Source organism: Dermacentor albipictus, chromosome 9 (assembly GCF_038994185.2).
Source record: "Dermacentor albipictus isolate Rhodes 1998 colony chromosome 9, USDA_Dalb.pri_finalv2, whole genome shotgun sequence".
Lineage (NCBI taxonomy): Eukaryota > Metazoa > Arthropoda > Arachnida > Ixodida > Ixodidae > Dermacentor > Dermacentor albipictus.
Window position 1 is genome coordinate 90,456,241 of NC_091829.1, and position 20,411 is coordinate 90,476,651.

Here is a 20,411-nt window from a genome sequence, read left to right on the forward strand (position 1 = left end):
GAGATTTCTGTTGCTTAGATTATATCTTTATTGATAGCATTTCTAGGTATTAAAGGAGTCTGTGACAACGTATATATGGAATCAGTATGGGATAATCTTAATCACGAAGCCATAGATGATGGTATTATGCTGCTGCTGAGGGAGATGCATGGTGACAACCGAGAACGAGTTGTACAGGAAGCTCTAAAATGTAATGAAGTGGTGGGAATTCACGAAGGAGTGGAAGAAGGATGTCCTCTGTCTCCATTGTTCTTCAAGTTTTATGTTAAGGTCATAGAAAGGCGACTGCAAAGCAGCGAACTATGCCTTGATTTACCTCACATGTGTATTGGACAAACGGCGCAACAGAACCGCCCTTCTTTGAAGTAGTATCTTAGCGCAAATAAAACCACAGACACAAGGAAGACAGACAAGGACAAGCGCTTGTCCTTCTCTGTCTTCCTTGTGTCTGTGGTTTTATTTGCGCTAAGCTACTACTTCAAATATGGACGACCAACTAGCCCAACAGTCAACTCTTCTAGAACCGCCCTTGACTGGTGTATGCATACCACATGGTGCTACTAGCGGAAAATAAAATATTTACAGCTACTTGCGAATATCTCTGACAACGCAGCCACAAATCTAGGCCTCAAGTTTAGCGCACAGAAATCCGAACCATGATCTTTAATGAAGGGACGAGTAATTGCGTGGTGTAAATTCATCAACAACTCACACCCATAGTCAAGCAATATAAACACCTAGTCTTCTTTTTAAATCAACGAAAGACTTACTCAAGCACCAACCAACAGAATCTCAAAATAAAAGGGAGGCGAAATGCTGCAAAATAATGAAACACAGAGCACCATGGGTCCACAATAAGTACGAGGTGTTGCGTGGAATCTGGAAAGGAGTGACGGTGCGCGCTCTAACGTTCGCAAATGCCATTCTATGCATAAAAACGAATCTCTTGTGGGGTTCTGAAGTTAAGCAAAGGTCGGTAGATCGGTTGGCTTTGAGAGCCTACGGTAAAACTAGAAATGAAGCATTGTAGGATGACATGGGTTTGGCTTCTTTTGAAGTCAAAGGAGCACGGAGCAAAATTAGTTTTCAAGAAAGATTCAGGAACGTGGATGAAAAGTAATGGGCAGCTAAAGTGCGCAAGTATCTGTACTTGAAAAGCGTGGACATAGAATGGAGGAAGAGGTCCAGAAAGTTGGCGACCAAGTAGTGGACAACAGTAACGGTAAATAGACAACCAAGGGTCATCAGTAAGAAAACAAGAGCAACAGAGACAATTAGATGCAAAGAATGGAAACACAGAAGTGCATGGACCTTCACAAGAATGAGACGAAAGAAATTAGAAGGGAAGATTTGTACCATAACACAAAAGCCGTACCTTGCTCTTTAGCCTTCTAGGCGGTTGTCTGAGAACAAAAACATACCGTGACAAATATTCGAAACTAAATGAGGCACATGTAGGCTGCGGCAAAGCTCCGGAGACCACTGAGCACATTTTTAGGAAAGGCGAAGGGACTGACCTAATGAAAACCATAGATAAGGTGTACCTTCCGCAAGCACTTGGGTTTTGTGGGCACGGTTAGTGTCAGCCAGTCAGCAGTCGAGATACGCAAGAGACGTTTGGAGTATTAGGGGTGAGGAAGAAAGGAAGTGATTAACACAACAGGATCTCTAAAAAAAAATTAAATTCTGGTGGTTTTACATGCCAAAACCACTTTCTCATTATGAGGCATGCCGTAGAGAAGGACTCCGGAAATTTCGACCACCTGCAGTTCCTTAAAGTGCACCTAAATCTAAGTACACGTGCGATTTCGCATTTCGTCCCCATCGAAATGTGGCTGCCGTGGCCGAACCGGATCTCTGACAGTCATAGCGAGAGGTACAATGTACATTTTGAAGGGGAAAAAATATTAAGGATTTGTATACAAACATGCTAGATAATAATAATGTATAGCAGACCTGACTAAATCAAGCAGGCTGGGTGACTGTTTTTCACCGCCCCGTTTACAAGGGGATGTAGTTAAATCATCATCATTATCATCATCATCATGGAACATAGAACTGTGCCGCCCGACACTTATTCTTCTCCACGGCTTCATATTCGAGAAGAATGTGCACCTTTTCTGCCTTGGATAACATTCCTTTAGTCCACCACGTCATTCCGAGGCTGATGCTGCCTCATGCCTCGAGCGGGAATAGCGTGAGCCTTCCTTTTTGGCCGCTTTCACAAACGACAACAGCTCCTAAGTCATCCTGAGGTCGGATCGCAAGCCGAATGGTAGTGCGTTCATCGAAGCGAAACAACCAGTGATACCGCCGGCCGGCTGCCCATCCCGGCCTCCGCTGGCGTCAGCCGTTTGACACAAAACACAGGGCGGAGCGAACTACGTCCGGTGCGCTCACTGCCGCTGGGATGCAGTCTGAAGCTTCCGGCCAGGGTGACTTCATTCTTACAGCGATTATATGGGCACTACAGGTGCATATCTGCCATTGCCGTTGCCGTGAGGTACAGTATAAAATCCAAGGGCAATGAAATCGTCGCCGTGCGCCGTACGCTCTAGATGCGAATGAAAACGTGCGAGCGTTAGCCGACAATCGCGCCTCAACCTCGCACACGCAAGCTAGGAAAGCGGGGAGGAAGCGCGCCACCTTCCGCCGCGCGGTGTGCTCCAGGGAGCGCGTTCTACTCCGGGTGGCTGAACAGGTGGCCCGGACACCCGGACGGCCGCGCGTGCCCGCCAGGGCACTGTTCTATTTGGAAAGCCGTTTGCGACGCCTACCGAGTCAGCCGTGCGCTGTGTCTTCGCGGCTTAGTTCGCGTTGATGCGCAATTAAGGACAAAGGTCAATTCAATCGCTGCGGCTGCCACGCTGGCTCACTCCAGCGTTTCTCACCGATTTCCTGCGGATGTTGAGTGAGATGTGTTTATGCTTGCTTGTGCGCGTGTGGCACCATGATTGCAAATTTAATTAGTATGACTTTGTTTAAAAGGTTATACGACAAATTAAACCACTGTGTATAGATGTCCACCAATTTGTTATCAACGCGGCTTGGCTTTTCGTGCAAAATGGCGACTTCTTTATTACCTCATAACGCGAGCAAAACATTTCCAAATTGAATTGTCTTTTTTTATTCCTGCACTGTTTGCAAGAGGATCTCCTATTCTGCTTATACAACATACCCCTCAAATAAAGATTACAAAATTTAATTAACGTATTGAGTGGATTACCAAACTTATTAAAGCAGTCTGCCGCTTGCCTGGTGCCGGCCGTAGCCCCTTATATAACCCCAGGGCTAAAATGAATGTAAAGTTATCTTCTTTTGAAAATGTTGGACTTTCTGAAAAACAGAAAACCGGCATTACCGTTCTACTTTACTCGACCCCACAATTTTGACGTCGTGTGCAGTATCTAAAGGCCGGATAATACTCTTGTCCCACCTACGTGCAGGACGGAATATGTTCCCCACCTCTTCGTGTCAATCGCGCACCTTTCCGGCGTCGACACTTCGTCCTCAGAATGTCTCATTCTGCCGCCGTCCGTCTTCATTGTTCCGCCAGGAGTGCACCCTTATTACCCCCATACTGTGGTGAGTATTATCCTTGAATAATTATAAAGGATCACAACCAGGAACATGCTCGAAGAACGAGGACGGCACGAACGCTATACTGTCGCCAAGATGTATTTGATGATCACTCGCAAGTCTGCTCGAAGGAAGCACGTGTCACCTGTGGTCAAAAATTAAACGACTGCAAAGGGCTGCTCATGAGTCACAATAAAACAGTTACAGAGCTAGTAGAAGCACTTTACATCATGGAAAAAGGAGAAATGCTTTCTTGTCTTTAAAAACGAGTCACTTTCAATGGGTCCTGCAGTGCATGAGCAATGATGCACGCGTATGTGTGTCCTTCATCAGATAAATCTGGTTAACAGACCAATGCGCGTCCTGTTCTCTTCGTCCGCGTGCCAGGTTGCACTCCTGTAGATTTACTGAGTAAGCACCAGCAAGCCCAGCTACGTGTATTGCTAAGTAGTTTCCTTCTTGTTTAAGCATAGATCTATGCGTGGTGTTCAAAAATGTCATAATATAATTTCATGCATGAAAATTCATATCCACACTAAAGACGTAACGATATATTTTCTAACATACAGCAATTCTCCCAAGAAGAATTCAGCTTTCTTCTTTCAACCAATGCTTGCAAAAGCAATGTGAAGTTTTGACTTGAGGACATTATCGGTACCAGCGCACATTCTGCATAATTTCCCGTAACAGTTAAGTCGCCTATACAACGTATCTTCATCGACACCGAGAAGTGCTCGCACATTGCAGCACCCTGAAATTGTTTTAGCCCCGTCCTTTGGGTCCTCCCCTACAGCAGCTCAAAAGATCAGTATCCAACGCAACCTTTTGTAACCAGGAAAGTACAGCAACCGACACTCAATTTTTTTGCACTTGCGAATGGTTTCCTCCTATGCACAGCATTATCGTCGTCAAGTGGAAGCAGACACATGCGAGAAGTCTCTTAGAACTTATTTGCCGAGAAAAGTGTTAATTGTGCGAACATGCGCCTTTACGCGAAATGGTAACTTAGGTACGCCGATAGTTTCTAGTGCGATTGTGCAATAAAAATCCGTAGACACCTATAGCGCCTTATTGGGACTTGCGAATGCGAAAGCAATAATGTCCAATTGAATGCTGCTGAGCGGTCCTCCGAGTTACAAATTCTTCGTGGGCAAGTGAACGCATTCAGACGCTTGGCCAATGCTTCTTAGATAGCAAAAGGCGAGCGCGCACCGATCCGTGACGTCATGTTGCCTTGCCCGACTGCCATAGAAACTAACGGGGACGCTTGTGGCTTTCTCGCGGTGATGTTAACGTCACACCTGATTTCGGTCTAACTAGCTGAATGCCATGAAGCAGAGTGCACAGGTCTACTATCTAGGATGCGCTGGTTTAGCCCAGCGGATCCTAGACACTCGACTTCTGAGCGTGGAGTCGTACATTAGAAACGCACTACTGCCAGCGTTTTCCTTTCAGATTTATTCTATTTTTATTACATTAATTCTTCATAACCATTACCGAGGCGAAGTTAGAACGCAGGCAAGAACTTGAGCGGACAAGGCTCAAGCTGATAACACAGGCTTCCGAGAGCGCATGAGCGAGGGTGACGTGGCATTGCGGCGATGTCCTCTCCCCTCAGGCAACAACTGGCTTGCCAGAAGGTGTACCCTTTCACCCGCTCTACTTAGTCGAGGAGTGCACGTGACGTGGCATCGAAGTCAATGGGAATTTAGGTGCCATTTTGTTGCTGCAAGCGCCGGCTTTCGCACCCAATGGGTGATTGCATGCTTTCGCAACTAAGTGGTGCAAAATATGGCCGACCGTACCGAGAGCGGCATTGTACGCGTAAACCATCACCTGACGGGTAATGTCGTGATTACATTATATATCATGCGAACGGCATAATCTTATAGACGGGCATCCACCGGGACGGACGCAACTGTTAAATCATTCCAAAAGCAAAAAAGTAGAACGTGTTTGGTTAACAACCATCCCTGCTTTCGCTAGGCTGAATAGCTGCTGACAGATCATGCGGGACGTTCAAGTTCAATCCACAACACATAAATTGTACCTTTCTATTGGAAAACTTTAATACGAAGTGATCCTCCGCACCAATGTCTCAGTGCCTATGAATTTCTGCCGCTGAGTATGATGCGGGGATTACCGGCCGTTACAACCGCATTTAGAAGGGCAAGAAAAGCGCTCATTTACTTGAATTTCGCTGCAAGTTAAAAAAATCCTAGACATTATTGTGAGCCATTCCACTCTGCGAAGCTGGATGACCAGCGAAGCTGATTAGCACACGAGACACAGATAACACTAAATTTTCAACAAAGTTACGAACTCATTTACCATTAATTGTGATACACATTCGCGCAGACGACGGAACCGCCGCCCCGATGAGCAGTAGGAAACTAAACACGCGTGACGTTTAGACGGGACCGCCACCACGGGAGAGCGGAAGGAGAGGAATGAAGATACGCAAGCGCTTGGAACGCCGACAAAGAGAGTGTGGTGGGAGCGTGAAGACGTGGCCGACGTGGATCTAAATGCCGCATCCGTTCTGATCAGCTTGATATCGTACACGGGTTCTATTCGGACCCTAGATATTATACACTATTTTCCAAGTTGACGGAGCACTTGAAGCCTGGCACTATCTCCGGGATCGGCCAACGGTTTTAGCACATGCAGAACAAAAAATATTGATGACGCTTAAGAGGAAGCTTTAGCTCGAGTGCTCCTATCTAAATACATGTAAAAGGTGAATTCGTTTTTTTCAGCAACCACTGCACCAAATTTGACGAGGTTTGTTGCATTTAAAAGAAAAACTTAAAATCTAGTGACTGTTGGTTTCGAATTTTCGAGTTAGGTCGTCAATTTTTTATTAAAAATTGGCGAAAATTGAAAATTTTCGAAAAACGAAACTATCAAGTTTACAACTCTGTAACTCAACCACTAAAAATGATAATACAATTCTGTGAATTGCATCTAGTAGTACATTCAAAGCGGACAAAATTGATATGTTACACATGAATAGAAAAAAAATTTAATCATAGGGAAATACAACTTTTGCAAAACCATTGTAACCAACGTAACAAGTTCACGTAAGATGTAAAATGACATGTTGAATTTGTTCGCTTTGAATGATCTAATGGATGCCGTTTACAGAACCACGATATCAATTCTTTATGCAGATCTATGAATTTGTAAACTTCGTGCTTCTATTTTTTTCAAACGGTCAAATATTTGAAAATCGCTTTAAGAAAATTGAAGACCTAAATTGAAATTCCGCTTCCAACAGTCACTAGACCTTAACTTTATCCTTCAAATGCAACAAATTTCATCAAAATCGGTCCAGGGGTTATCTGATAAAAACGTTTTTGCGTTTTACATGTATTTGAATAGGCCGCGTCGGAGTTGGGCCCGAGCTAAAGCTTCCTCTTAAGCTTCGCCTTTAAATCCCAAACACCCATGAGAGCGATTTTATGGGCGATGGCGACGAGCGACGAAATGGGTCATCGCGCGAAAGATCCCTCCTTCTTGTCGCTCGATCTCTAGGTTGTGGAAATCTAGATTTCGTCACTCGTCACACGGAAGTGCTATGAGCGACTAGCCAATAGCGCGAAACCAGAAATGGATGTACGTCCGTGAAGTACGACCGATTGTCGCACGAAACGAGCAAACGACTAAATTCTGATACGTGCAAAGACAAGGACCTACAGAAAGACCATAAATAGTTCATGCTGCTCTATACAGTATAGCACATCAACAATAGTTAAGAAGGCACGCGTGACGCCAGTTCCGGCACATATTTGTTGCCCTAATACCGGCAACTCCGGGGATACGTCTGTCAAAGTCGCCGGCGCCCAAGATCGCTTGTATGGGGTTTTTAGGTAAGAGTGAAACGCGATACCATTCAAAGGTCGCTGACTGCTTCTAATTTTCCCGGCAGCTGCAGCTTGTCTAACCGTAATGTTTACCGAGAAACGCTGGCGGCAAACGCTATGCACGAGGGCGACCGGGGAGCTTTCTGGCAGAAACGCGGACTCTTGCGTGGGCCGCGGACGCGAGCGCAATCTAGATCATGTTGCTGCAAGGAAGTGGGCGCTCCATAAATGGTAAAAACGCTGCAAAATGGGTTGACGTCTGAGTTTCAGCTTAACAGAATTATGTTTTGTATAGTATATTCAAGTTACAACCTGACGCTATCATATCTCCTTGCGGACGTCATAGCTTCGGATTTCTGCACTGTTTCGTGTGTCACAGGCTCGGTATCGCTTTGAACAATAAACCCCATAAAGTAGTCAAGTGACATTCTACCTACAGAGCAGCCGTATTCACCAATAAATTCAAAACGAGGATTGTATTGCAATTGTAGTTGTGAATATAGCTTGCTGTTTCCACTTGGCAGCATCAAATAGGACAGCGTTAACGTTGTCCTGACAGGGCGCATTTCACTCGAGAATGCCGAGTGCCGATAGGCATGCATGGAGGAACGCAGATAACAAAGGCGATGCGTCGACAAGGCGGCACGTTACACGGTAAAATGAACCATCGCCTGGAGCATAGATTACAGATTGTCCGCTGCATTCGGGAACAAAAAAAAAACTCGAAATTTCGACGGAAAGGCGAAGCATGGGTTGTGATAGCAAATTAGCAGACAACCATATGAAATCAGCATAGCCCATTTGTAGGCCGTATCAACTTGAAAACATTCGCTTGCCAACAACATTACCGAGCATGGTATCAGCGCGAACAGCAAACATAAACGCATCTCACTCGATGACCGTGCGCACTCGCTGTGAAAGTGCTGGCTTGAGAAAACAATTAGCATGAGCTAGCTGAGTGACCTTCGTGCTGTCTATCGCTTCAACGCAAACTGAGCGCCAAGGAAACACAGCACGCACAGCGTTATGAGCCGCCGATGCACCTAGACTATGCCCCCAATGGTGATCGCTCTCAATATACAGTCAAGTGACCACGCGCAACTCTCACATGCGCAGTTGCTGCCGAAGTAGAACGCTGCCCCCCCCCCCTTCCCCAGATGCCTCGCCCGCGATGGTAGACGGCGCGCTTCCTTACCGCTTTCTTCCCTTTCAAGCGGACGAGATTGAACGGCCCGACCATCGGCTCCCCTCGCACGCTTCCGCTGGCACAGACACGTAGGGCGCACGGCGATGGTGTTATTGCCCCTTGGACTCTATGCGGAACATCTGGGCTACGGCGCCAGAAGTGCGCCTGGAGTGTCTATATATTTGCTATCGCAATAATAAACACATCTTGAATCGTCCAATCACAAGGAAACATGAAAACTTCTTTCATTAAAGCACGGCACCGCTCTACCATTTTCCAGAACGACTCTATCCAACTGCTGCAGCAGGTCGCTCGCGCCACCACCGTTCCTTCGCTGGCACTGGCGTTCACTCTTCGAGCACGACTATACGAGCCGGAGAATCCAGATCCGCGAAATGTACGCATCGGCAATTACAGCGCCTTCAAGCCCTGCAAGCCGAATTATCTGTCGCAGTTCCGGCCACCAGCGTCGGTGAGTTTTCTCATTAGTGTTGGTCTAGAGGGCATGCCGAGGCAACGCCTGCCGCCAGTGCAAGAACGACCTGAAAAGATGGATGACGCACCAGAGGGTTCGCTGTAGTGCCGTGGCGCGAGCTTCATTTTAAAACGCAGCTCTTTGGCATCCTTTCCTCAGCCGAGCTTCGGTGTCGGCGTAACCGAGCGAACTAGCACAACGGTTGTCAAAGAGCGAACGCAGAGCGCAGAGCGGAATGAAAGACGTGAGGACAAAAGCTGAGGACGACGGCGCATCGGAGCCCTGAGGCCGAAAGGGGACGAAGAGGGTATGACGAAAACGCGAAACGAAAAGCGTAGTGCGATGGCGACAGCTACTATAGGTGACCACAAAGTTGCGCGAGTCATCTGTGGGCGTTGTTTGGGGCGGCTGCTGTGAATCGCGTCCACGCGTCGCCCACGCGCTGCCTCCAGCAATCTCAGCACTAGCGAGGCAGTCGCGCCACACCTCGCTCTGTTTGCAACGTGCCACACGAGACAGATTGTCCGCGTCCGTGAACATATTGAGAAATGGAAACACGTATAAAGGTGCACCCAAATTGCGCATCAGGGAGTATCGTAATCGTCGGTGAATTTTTTTTTGTCCGACAGTCGCGACTTTCCGGTCGGTTGTAGAATTATTACAGAGATCGATTGTTGCTTGTTTCAGTTTTAAGGTTTCATGTGCTATATTTGATCAATTCGTGGTCCTCCCTGTAAATGTCGGTCAAATACCGCTCCACACACCATCGCTGTTACTTAAGGTGTCGCCTATAACGTGAGCCAAGCTGCTCAATGAAATATATATGGTATATTGTGTCATACTTTTGTTAATCTTATTTTTCTTTGTACAGCTTCACTGACGTTAGCTGAGACTCGGGCTCAAAGCAAAGCAACTTCTACAGAAGCTTGTCGCCGGTTCATTTAAAGCGGAAAATATTACTGCTTACATATGCGACCCAGTGACGCAGAACTATTCCAATATGTGTTTATTCCAACCTTCATGGGTCAAATTGTCAGAACCGCGACGCACGCATCGGTCAGTGACACACAGCGTTATTTGAGCGAACCACGCTCCCTTCGTTTATAGGAAGACAATTTATTTGCTTTCTAATCGAATAGCATTGCCTACCTTCACAGGTCTTTTTTTTTCCTTATTGTCTCACAAGAGTGCCGGAACACGAAGCGGTGGAGAGGGTTCCGGTTCCGCCGAGCTAAAGCGGTGAAACTGGATAACTTGTAGAGGAGGGTGGCGCCGGTGTTCGCAATTAGCCCACTTCCCTTTGCTTAGCTTACGGTGGATGGTAGAAACCCGCAGCGGCGTGCAACGGAAGGTTAAGAACGCCGCTAAAAGGGATCCTCAATTAAGAAGAGTTTGCAGAGCAATGTCCATAACGCGCCTAAGAGGCTTGACAACGTTACACTGGCATGCCAAATTGTTTTGTTATACGCAAAAATTTCATGGTCCCCGGCAGTTCCGCGTGCTATGGTATTCGGCTGCTGAGCACGAGGTCGCGGGATCGAATCCCAGCCACGGCGGCATTTCGATGGGGGCGAAATGCGAAAACACCCGTGTACTGAGATTTTGTTGCACGTTAAAGAACCCCAGGTGGTCAAAATTCTCGGTGGTCAAAATGCCCGGAGCCCTCCACTACTGCGTGCCTCATAATCAGAAAGTGGTTTTGGCAGGTAAAACCCCATAATTTCTTTTCCGGCTATTCCGCAGAAATTTCAGTTTTGGTCGACATATTCATGCACTCGAAAGACTCATAAGGGAGGCTGTGGCCGAATACTGCACCAGGAAGGCCAATTCTTGTTCTGCGGAGGGAGTGTATTTTGTTGAGGCTTTGTGGGCTTTCGTAATTTGGCTGTACCTGGATTAGTGTAACCCCACTGGATCTCGGCTTTTCTTTTTTTTGACGTTGCAAGGCGCCACAACAAGCCAGCAGTAATTCCCAGAAATGTCAAAACTCATTAACGAGGTGGAATTTGGCGATATACGAAATTATACCGTAAGAAAGACTGACGAAGAAGTAAAAAATGGCGCAGCATGAAATCAGTCCGACGAAAATTTTGCATACGACAAGCCAAGATGTGTGTGCTGAAAGATCAGCAGGCTAACATCATCAGCCATCTCGAAGGTAAAGCAATAGCAATGGAAGGCAATATATATCGAACTGTTCAGTGCCCAGAATTGCCACGATACCTGCCTTCGAAGCAGTAATGAACAGGTTACAGAAGCTCTTTCTATAACTAGAGATGAAGTTAGAAGGGCCTTGCAAGATATGAAACGGGGAAAAGCGACAAGAGAGGAGAAGCATGTTTAATCAAAGATGGAGGAGATATCATATTTGAAAAGCTTGCGGCCCCTTATAGGAAATATCTCAGGACTTCAAAGGTTCCAGAGAGCTGGAATAATGCCAAAATTATACTAATCCACAAAAAGGGAGGCGTTAAAGAATTGAAAAAAAATATAGGCCCATTAGCTTACTGCCAGTATAGCATAATATATTCAGCAAGATAATTTCTAATAGAATAAGGGCAACGCTTCAGTCAACCAAGAGGACAGGCTGGCTTCAGGGAGGGATACTCTACAATGGATCACATTCATGTCATCGATCAGGTAATCGACAAATCCGCCGAGTACAATCTGCCTCTCTATATGGTTTTCATAGATTACGGAAAGGCATTTGGTTCACTAGAGATACCAGGAGTCATAGAGGCATTACGTGATGAAGGAGCACAGGAGGCTTACGTAAGTATTTGTTTGAAAATATCTTCAATGACTCTACAGCTACCTTGATTCTGCACAAGTAGAAATATACCAATAGAGACAGGGATCAGGCATGGAGACACACTCTCTCCAATGTTATTCACTGCGTGCATGGAAGAGGTATTCAAGCTATGAAACTTGGAAGGCTTAGGAGTGACAACCAACTGCAAATATCTCGGCAATCTTCGGATTGCAGCTGACGTTGCCCTGTTCAGCAACCCTGTGGAATATTTAAAACGATTGGTTGAAGACCTTAGCAGACAGAGTAGCAATAGGGTTGAAGATTATTATGCTAAGACAAAGATAATGATCAATAGCCTGGTAAGGGAGCAAACGTGAAGATCACCTGCTTGCCAGCCTCTAAAGTATGTGAATGAGTACGTTTGCCTAGGTTAATTACTCCCAGGGGACCCTGATAATGAGAAGGAAATTTAGAGAAAAATGAAATTGTGTTGGAGTGTATAGGGTAGACATCGTCAGATCCTCACTTTAAGCTCACCACTGTCAACGAAAATAAAGGTGCACAATCAATTAATTTTACCGGTCCTAACATATTGGGCAGAAACTTAAAGAGTGGCAGAGAAGCTCGAGGATAAGTTAAGGTCCGCACAAACAGCGATGGAACAAATAATGATTGGCATAACGATAAGAGACAGGAAGATAGTGGTATGGATCAGAAAGCAAACGGGGATAGCCGATATTCTAACTACCTTAAGAGACAGAAATAAAGCATTGCAGGCCTTGTAATGCGGAGGTTGGATAGCCGGCGGCGGGCCATTAGGGTTACAGGTGCAAAGAGAAAGGAAGCGCAGACGAGGATAACTGAAGAGTCGGCGGGTGTTTGAAATTAGGAAATTCGCAGGCGCAAGTTGGAATCGGTTGGTACAGGGCAGACGTAATTGGTGAACGCAGGGAGAGTCTTTTGTCTTGCAGTGGACGTAAAATAGGCTAATGATGATTCATGCACCTTTATGGCTTACAAGTCACTTCGATTTGGAGAGGTTTCGCATATTTGTGCCGTCGCGTGACAGACAGGTGAAATAGGTGCTGCCCGAAAACTTGCTACTCATACCGGAGGGCTAAAGGCATAAAGGGTGCCTAACTGTAAATAGCAATTTTTCTTTTGCTCAAGTTGATCATGCATAATCAATGTGTACACGTGAAATTCGATTGGGAGTTTTCGCGGTTTTCGTGAGGTCACGTGACAGCAAGGCGAAAGGGGTGGGCCGGGAACGAAAGATGATTTAAGCAATTGGTGAAGCATATTGCAGAAACGAAATGTAAACAGCTTCGAATACTTCACGTTAGAGCGGCCATTGTATGAGTATAAAATAGCAGGATTCATGAGCAAATATTAAGCAGTAGAATACATGAACGATATACACAACAAAGTACACGTTGGACCGCAACAAACCCCGTGGATCTTGGCTCTTCGCTTTCAGCATGTAATGAATTTCGCTAGGGATTGCTCTAGTGGTTCGGCATTTACTATTACATTTCTTCTTTTACTCATTTTGCGAACAACAGGCCCACACGCCTGTCATGCGCTGTTATGTTTATTCACATCGCTATCGTAAGCCGACTAAGTAAAACGAAATCCAGCTGCATCTTACGCATACGCAAAGTATCTTGATGGCGTAATTACGGGCACTATCGTTCCTCGAAAATTTTCGCAGCATCTTTATTAAGCCCTATCGCCCGTAGATTGCTAGGGCTTCCTAATCGGGGCCTTTTTTTTTAGTTTCCTTCATCAGAAGCGTGCGAACCGCGTAATCGTGCTCATTCGCATGGCGCCCCAGGCAGCGACAACACAAGTGACGAAATCGGCTGGAAATTTGAGCAATTATTTAAACAAACGCCGTTTGTAATAAAAGAAAAGAAAAGGAAAGAAAAGCAGCAAACGTTATCTGCTGTTTTTACCAAGTAGTATTTTATGCCTTCTTTTATTTTACCTGTTGGTCAAACCAATGACATATATTTAAATGTACATGTTTCTTTCACATAGCCCAGCACCATCGACAATCGCAACTCACCCACATAGTGAACGCTGTTAATCTTCGACAGAATTTCCCTTTTGATTACAAAATTTTAGGGTCGGATTTATAACCCCACAAGATGGCGAAAAAGGCTCCGACCAGCCTACGTTTGCGCAGGCAGTGGCTTGATGTGGCACTGTCAACGAACAGCCGGCAAAAACATCAGCAAATCCCAGCCCTGTTGTATATATTCCGGGATAAACGTAATTAGAAGTACCAAGAAGTCCATAAACTCTACCTTTTTTGCTGCTAATAACTTAATGCCATCCAACAGCAAGTGGGAACAATTGCGGATGTTGACTAAGAAAAGAATGCTGGCTCTCCCGTAATCAAGTGTAGCTGTAAGCTTGAAATGGCTACCGGCGAAGCAGATTGGCTGGACATGACACTAGTGACCATCTTGAAATGGGTGTACTGCATGTTCCCAACGGCACGCCCCACCACAGCACACCGTCGCACACCGCACTAGGCCATACTGTGCACTGGTCCATATGGACGCGATAGTGTCCTGCCATAACAGAACATCGTTGCAAGTCTCGTCTCGGACAAACAGAAAACCGCGGCGTGCCCAACGCGCGCAGTACTCACAGACCACTGGCGTTGAAAAGAGCACAGACAGTCCTCCCTCAGCGCCAAGTGATGACAATCAAGCGTTTCTGTATCTGCCTTTTGAATGTCGCAATTGGAAATGACATCAGCTCACTAGAAGTAACAGCTTGAGTGATGTTGTGAACGAACATTAGGAATGACATCAGCTCACTAGAAGTAACAGCTTGAGTGATGTTGTGAACGAACATTAGGAAGAACCAGCTCACTAGAAGTAACAGCTTGAGTGATGTTGTGAACGAACATTAGGAAGAACCCGTAAGCAATACTTTTTGTAGCTTGTTTGGGCAGTAGCTACTAGTGTTTGTAATACGGTCCTTCTGCCCCCAGGATTGGGGGCACAAGGCCGCAGTTTCTTATGTTTCGATTGGATGCCCTCATGATCTCGTTTTCTTCTAGTAACAATGCCCTGATGTTCTCGTTTCATTCTGGTCTTGAGTTCATGGATGACGGCTCCTAATTTTGCCTCAAGGTCCCTTGAACGTCACCGACAAAGGGAATTGGGACGGTATTTTGTAGCGATGCCTTTTCCGATTCTATGCTTTTTCACGCGTTTCACGCTTGGCCAGTGGTCCGAGCGACGGTCTGCCCACATTATCAACGGGATCGAACGGCCTTGTGTGGTGGATGATAAGAATAGCATAGAATAAGGCATAAGGCATCGTTACAGAATAGCGGCCCTGAATGCAATTCATACTTGATAAACCTACTCAGATGCTGTTTCGCCTTTTCCGCACCGCGTGAGTTCTCGCAAAGGCAAAGTGATGTCGCGTAATCCAACTCTGTACATGAGAACGATGGCAGCGCCACCGCTTCCAGCCGTGGTACTCACGTATATTGGTTAATTTACAAATATTCAACATCGTGGACGGGTCGCTACTTCCGCAGCAGTGGGGAGGGTGGCCTTTAGAATAAAACAACATTTACTCACATTGTGCAAGCGGCGACGAGAGAGCACTATGTTTATAAGATGTTTGTATTTATTCACAGAAATATCGTAAGCTAACGTTCTCAAAGCCGCATGTGCGTATTTTATGTATGGTATGTACCTTATCAACATGTCGAGTGATTTTTCTTTTTCTTTTATTTTGCTTTTAGTGAAAGCGATGTGCCTTGGGATATAACAGGTACCATGCAGCTCGCGATACTTCGGAGAAAACCTCAATTAAATATTATGAAGAGAGAGAGAGGGGGAAGAAAAGAAGCTCAGCGCGCTAGCATCTTCAACTGCTTATGAAACGGTTGGAATACCCTGGGGATCTTTTTTTTTTCATGCCACACAGAGCTTACCGTCCTCCGTTAATATTCCTGCTGCAGTTCTGTATTGTTTCCTGCCTACGCGTGTAATTATTTCCCTTTTCAATATATATGCTTATGCATTTGTACTATTTAACCTTCTCTATTCCGTCTCACATTACTGTGACGCCACTGTCTCTACGGCAATTTATTTAAAAGTTATGAAGCCTGATTTCTTTCTACTGAACTTGAAGCGGACCGCTCCATCTTCCTTGCCACAAACCTTGTGAGGCTGAAAGACCTCTCATCCTTCACGAAGTACGTGCATAAAGGAAACCTTGTAGTAGTGCGCACCATTGACTCCCGTATATGGTGCGCAAGACACATAGTCATTTCATTCGAATATCTGCCCGTGAGATCGAGCACACATTGTTAAGAGTACAATTTCTCCTATTCATTCAGCGGCTTACAAATTTCTTCATAGAGTGAAGTTTCATTTATAGAACACGCTCAGGTATCGCAAATGTTTTCTTTGTCTTTCGTCTTTTTTTTTTAAGTTTTGCTCTGACGCAGAACTGTCCCGGAACTACCTATACGACAGCAAACTCCACGTATCCTTAACATATAGCAAGACGTCCAAGGTCACCGTGACCTTTGACAGCGAGAGAGCCCTGCGTGCAAAGGTTCGTAACTATCGGCGGGAGCAAAAGGTCAAAAACGACCGAGCACATGGCAATGGAATGGGACAAGATATTCAACCACTGAGCGTGCAGAACGTTTACCTTCCAGAAGCACTGGGATACAAAGCGGATAGAAGCATTACCCGCCGTGGTTGCTCAGTGGATATGGTGTTGGGCTGCTGAGCACGAGGTCGCGGGATCGAATCCCGGCCACAGCGGCCACATTCCGATGGGGGCGAAAACACCCGTGTACTTAGATTTAGGTGCACGTTAAAGAATCCCAGGTGGTCGAAATTTCCGGAGCCCTCCACTACGGCGTGCCTCATAATCAGAAGGTGGTTTTCGCACGTAAAACCCCATAATTTATTTTTTTTTTAATAGAAGCATTGACTGCACAGCCGTCGAGATATGCAAGAGGGATTTACAGTATTGGCCGGAAAAAAAAAGTTGGGCAGATACATATATAACTCCAGTCGTTACAGGCATACGTAACTGTGCCATATCGAAGTAGTGGTTTTTATTGAAGAAAAAACATAAAGACAGGCAAATTGCTAGACAGCTATGCATGTATATAATACCCTAAGGCATCCAATAGGCTAGGCGACTATTTCTTGCGGCCCCATTGCGAAGGAGATGCCAATCGAAATCATAAGTATAATCACCATAAGTAAAACAAGCATTCAATTACGGTTAATTGGGAAAACAATAACCGCGTAGGTGAATATAGAGTTACGACGCTCGACTTAGAGAGCGGGTAATCGTAAAAGTAACGGGTAATAATTCGAGAGAGAGTTTCGCTTCCTTACTGGTCGTTCACCTAGCATGGTGTAAAACCGAAGTGATGACCCTATGCCAACTGAAGTGGGCATCGTCTAATGCCACGAAAAATAAAAAGCAAAACGGCGTCGTTGCAGTGAGCGCTAACATGCTCGCGTTTGTCTTGTAGAGACTGTTAAACGAACAAATGATATCAGAAGAATTGTTAGTGCCTTAGGCGCTATGTAAACGTAACAGAACGAACCAGCCACAGACAGCAGCATCTGTAGACGACGATGACTAGCTCGAGTAATCGCGGGGTTATTACCTGAACACATGCAGTTTTTATAATAATTGGTCGTGGGTGTGCCCAGTTCGAATAGGTTTGCTCTAAGAACATGCAGTACTTCAGATTTTACACGAGCTCATAGCAAATGCATATTATCCCTAGTTACTCGCTTGCCTTGCTGCTTGTGGCAGAAATTTCTGGTATCAGTGCGTGGCACACTCAATTACAAGCGCATTCATTTACTCATTGCTGATATTTGAGCAATTCAATGCCTTTGCTTGATTGTGAGCGAGTTTGGGTGTAAGTAAGAAAAATAAACATGCTGTAAGCAGACGCGCGTATTAGATCAGACACGCGAATACTTCAAAATTACAGTTTGTTATGATAGTGCCTGCTTTTGCGGCAACTATAATGTGCTACTAAACAAATAAATAATTGCGTATTTTCGCGTTTTGCGTTTCGCGCACAATTTCTCGCTCCAGCCAGCTTTGAAACTTCGGCACCCAGCAGGCGATGGCATCGAGTCGCACGCAGGATAACTAGCATATTTTCTTTAATCCATAAAGGAATCTTTCTTAAACCTTGCTGTGCCTCGGCTGAAACGTTCATTGTGTGTTTGCACTTTCAGAGGCTATTCACCTTGAACGTGTGCCATTCAGCTGGCATGGTTAGTTTTGCGAGTTAGGTTTGTTCGCTCGCTTACAAAGTCAACACTTGACACGCAGTTAAAAAGATTACTGAATTGTAACAGTTGGCAGCTGTTCATACTTTCTACGCGTCTCAGAGATATACCACTTGTACATACTCACGTGAACATATTAGGAGTATGCGCGCGCAAACAAGCTTACGCATTTGGGGATAAATAGCTACGAGCTAGAGCGTTGCGCCTCGTATACCTTCAGCCATCATTTGCTAATCGGAAAGGCATCCTATAGCATTGCAAAATCCTGTTGTTGTCGCCTCATCATAGCCCCAGCAACAGTAGCGGATTGGGCAAAAGCCTCTTTGACGCATGAAAAGCTATCAGGTGCGAGAGCCGTGGTGCGCAGAACAAGTCATCCACTATAACCACTGAACCTAGGATCCCTCCGCGTGGATTTAACGGCCAGAGTAAACCTGTCAGCACGCGCACATCTAGGAGGCCACGCGAAAAGCGTATACAGAAAGCTTGCAAATTTTACCGCATGAGTCAATATAATATATGGATCGGAGCGCATCCTGATACACTGCAGCAAGCCATCTATAAAAAGGAGGGAACTACTGCGAAATGGCAAAGCCTCATGTTAATGCGATAGAATTAAGGATCCCATGTCGCAGAATATACGGCATTGGTGTCGGCTACGGTGTCAACGACGTTGACCGCATGAGAAAAATCATCCCGAACGACGCTTTCCGATCCACGCAAGCTCTCCGCGTGGCGCAGAGGTGTCACTGAAATAATTGAATTTCTCAAAGTAACACGCGTCAGAAAATTTGCAAAGTAGGACGTAAAAACAGCCTGCAGACATGATACCATCGGTCTATAGTTTGAATATACGAGAAAACATAATCCTGTTACGCGAAAACTGAAACACAACCCCCTTTTGCAGTTGCCATTTTGCCAGTTGCGATTTTGCACTCTGTTTTGCGGCGCGCTCCTCTCCGTTCCTTGCAGCACCATCCAGATGGCGCTCGTCTCCGCGCATCCGCGGCAGCGGTGGCGCAAGCCGTGGGGGAGAAAAAGAAAAGGAATCAGAAAGCTCGCATTCGTGCATAGTGTCCTCCATGAGCTTTTCCAGGAAAACATTACGATTACATAAGCTGCAGTAGCAGAAAGACACAATCACACACAGACAGACCTAATTCAAGAGCAGCTTCAACGAAAATGCGGGACCCCCCCTGCGAGACTAGTGTCCTTGAAGATTTTTAAATACTTCTTTATATTTGAGTGAATCATATCAGTTTTTGTACCTACGAGTACCAGTCTTATTACGATGATATTCCTTTTAAGAACCCATTGCCCTGAATGCAATTCTGCGTTTTTAAACAGAAGCCTAGGCAAAATCCTCACTTTCTTTCTCGTCGCAGATATGCGGCACCAAACCGAACGCCAAGGCACTTGCTTACCACATCGCAGCGTATGACATTGACTACGATGCTTCATGGTCGAGCGCTTGTGTGTTCCTGACTCTGCGGGGACCCTACTACCGCCTCAAGCTCCTCTGCAAGCTGGAACACCTGCTCCTCAACGGATACACGCAGAAAGGCTGCCGCAGTCGTGCCTTCAATATGTCGTCCGATAACTGCGACGCCTAAAGATACGCGACGGTTACGTCGGTGATATAGACAGTGAAAAGTATGTCACTAATAAGTAAAAGATGCGCGCTCCTACGCGTTCCTCTGTTGTTCCCAGATGTGACGCTTCTCCTTCGTTTTGCTAAAAGCATTGCTTTGTTGCGGCATTCCCGCCGATACTGTCGTATTTTGTAAATGATTCACACGCCGCATTTATTTCCAAATGAAATTACGGTGCCACTCCTTTGTAATACACATGCTACACGTACTATTCTTTTTTATTTATGTTCTGATTACCAATTTCAACTCGGACCAAAAATTACGCCGCAAACGAAGAGCCGCTTCGAAGCCGCCATCTTTCGATCCTGCAAACGCCGAATGCACCTGCCTCAACAGTTTGCGTAGCACAATATCTGCGAAATAAAATTAATTTTTGTCGCTCTGAGCCCATCCGCACCCAAATGAAAATGTCCAGTGTACATTGCCCCGAGAGAACACTGCACTGCACACACGAAGTTTGAGACGAGTTCCAAAGCTCGCGGATATTGGCCATTATTTAGTTAATTCCGTTCAAGCTGCCCCGAAAAGCTCGTGGTTTGGTTTACTTCATCTTAGCTGCCCGAAGTTTCCTATATAAA

General features: G+C 45.7%; 1 protein-coding gene across 3 annotated transcripts in view; it reads left to right on the forward strand.

The window, feature by feature from the left end:
- LOC135908945 (uncharacterized) overlaps positions 1-20,106 on the forward strand; it is a 71,001-nt gene extending 50,895 nt beyond the window's left edge. Inside the window, exons 11-14 of one of the 3 annotated variants that reach the window (XM_065440808.2) lie at positions 3,447-3,585; positions 8,912-9,103; positions 16,332-16,457; positions 19,567-20,105. In XM_065440808.2, the coding sequence (XP_065296880.1) occupies positions 3,447-3,585; positions 8,912-9,103; positions 16,332-16,457; positions 19,567-19,794 (685 nt within the window). In that variant the 3' untranslated portion in view covers positions 19,795-20,105. Of the gene's footprint in view, positions 1-3,446; positions 3,586-8,911; positions 9,104-16,331; positions 16,458-19,566 lie in introns of all 3 variants that reach the window. The other 2 variants (XM_070525743.1, XM_065440809.2) reach the window with 2 other exon arrangements.
- The last annotated feature ends 305 nt before the right edge of the window (positions 20,107-20,411 follow it).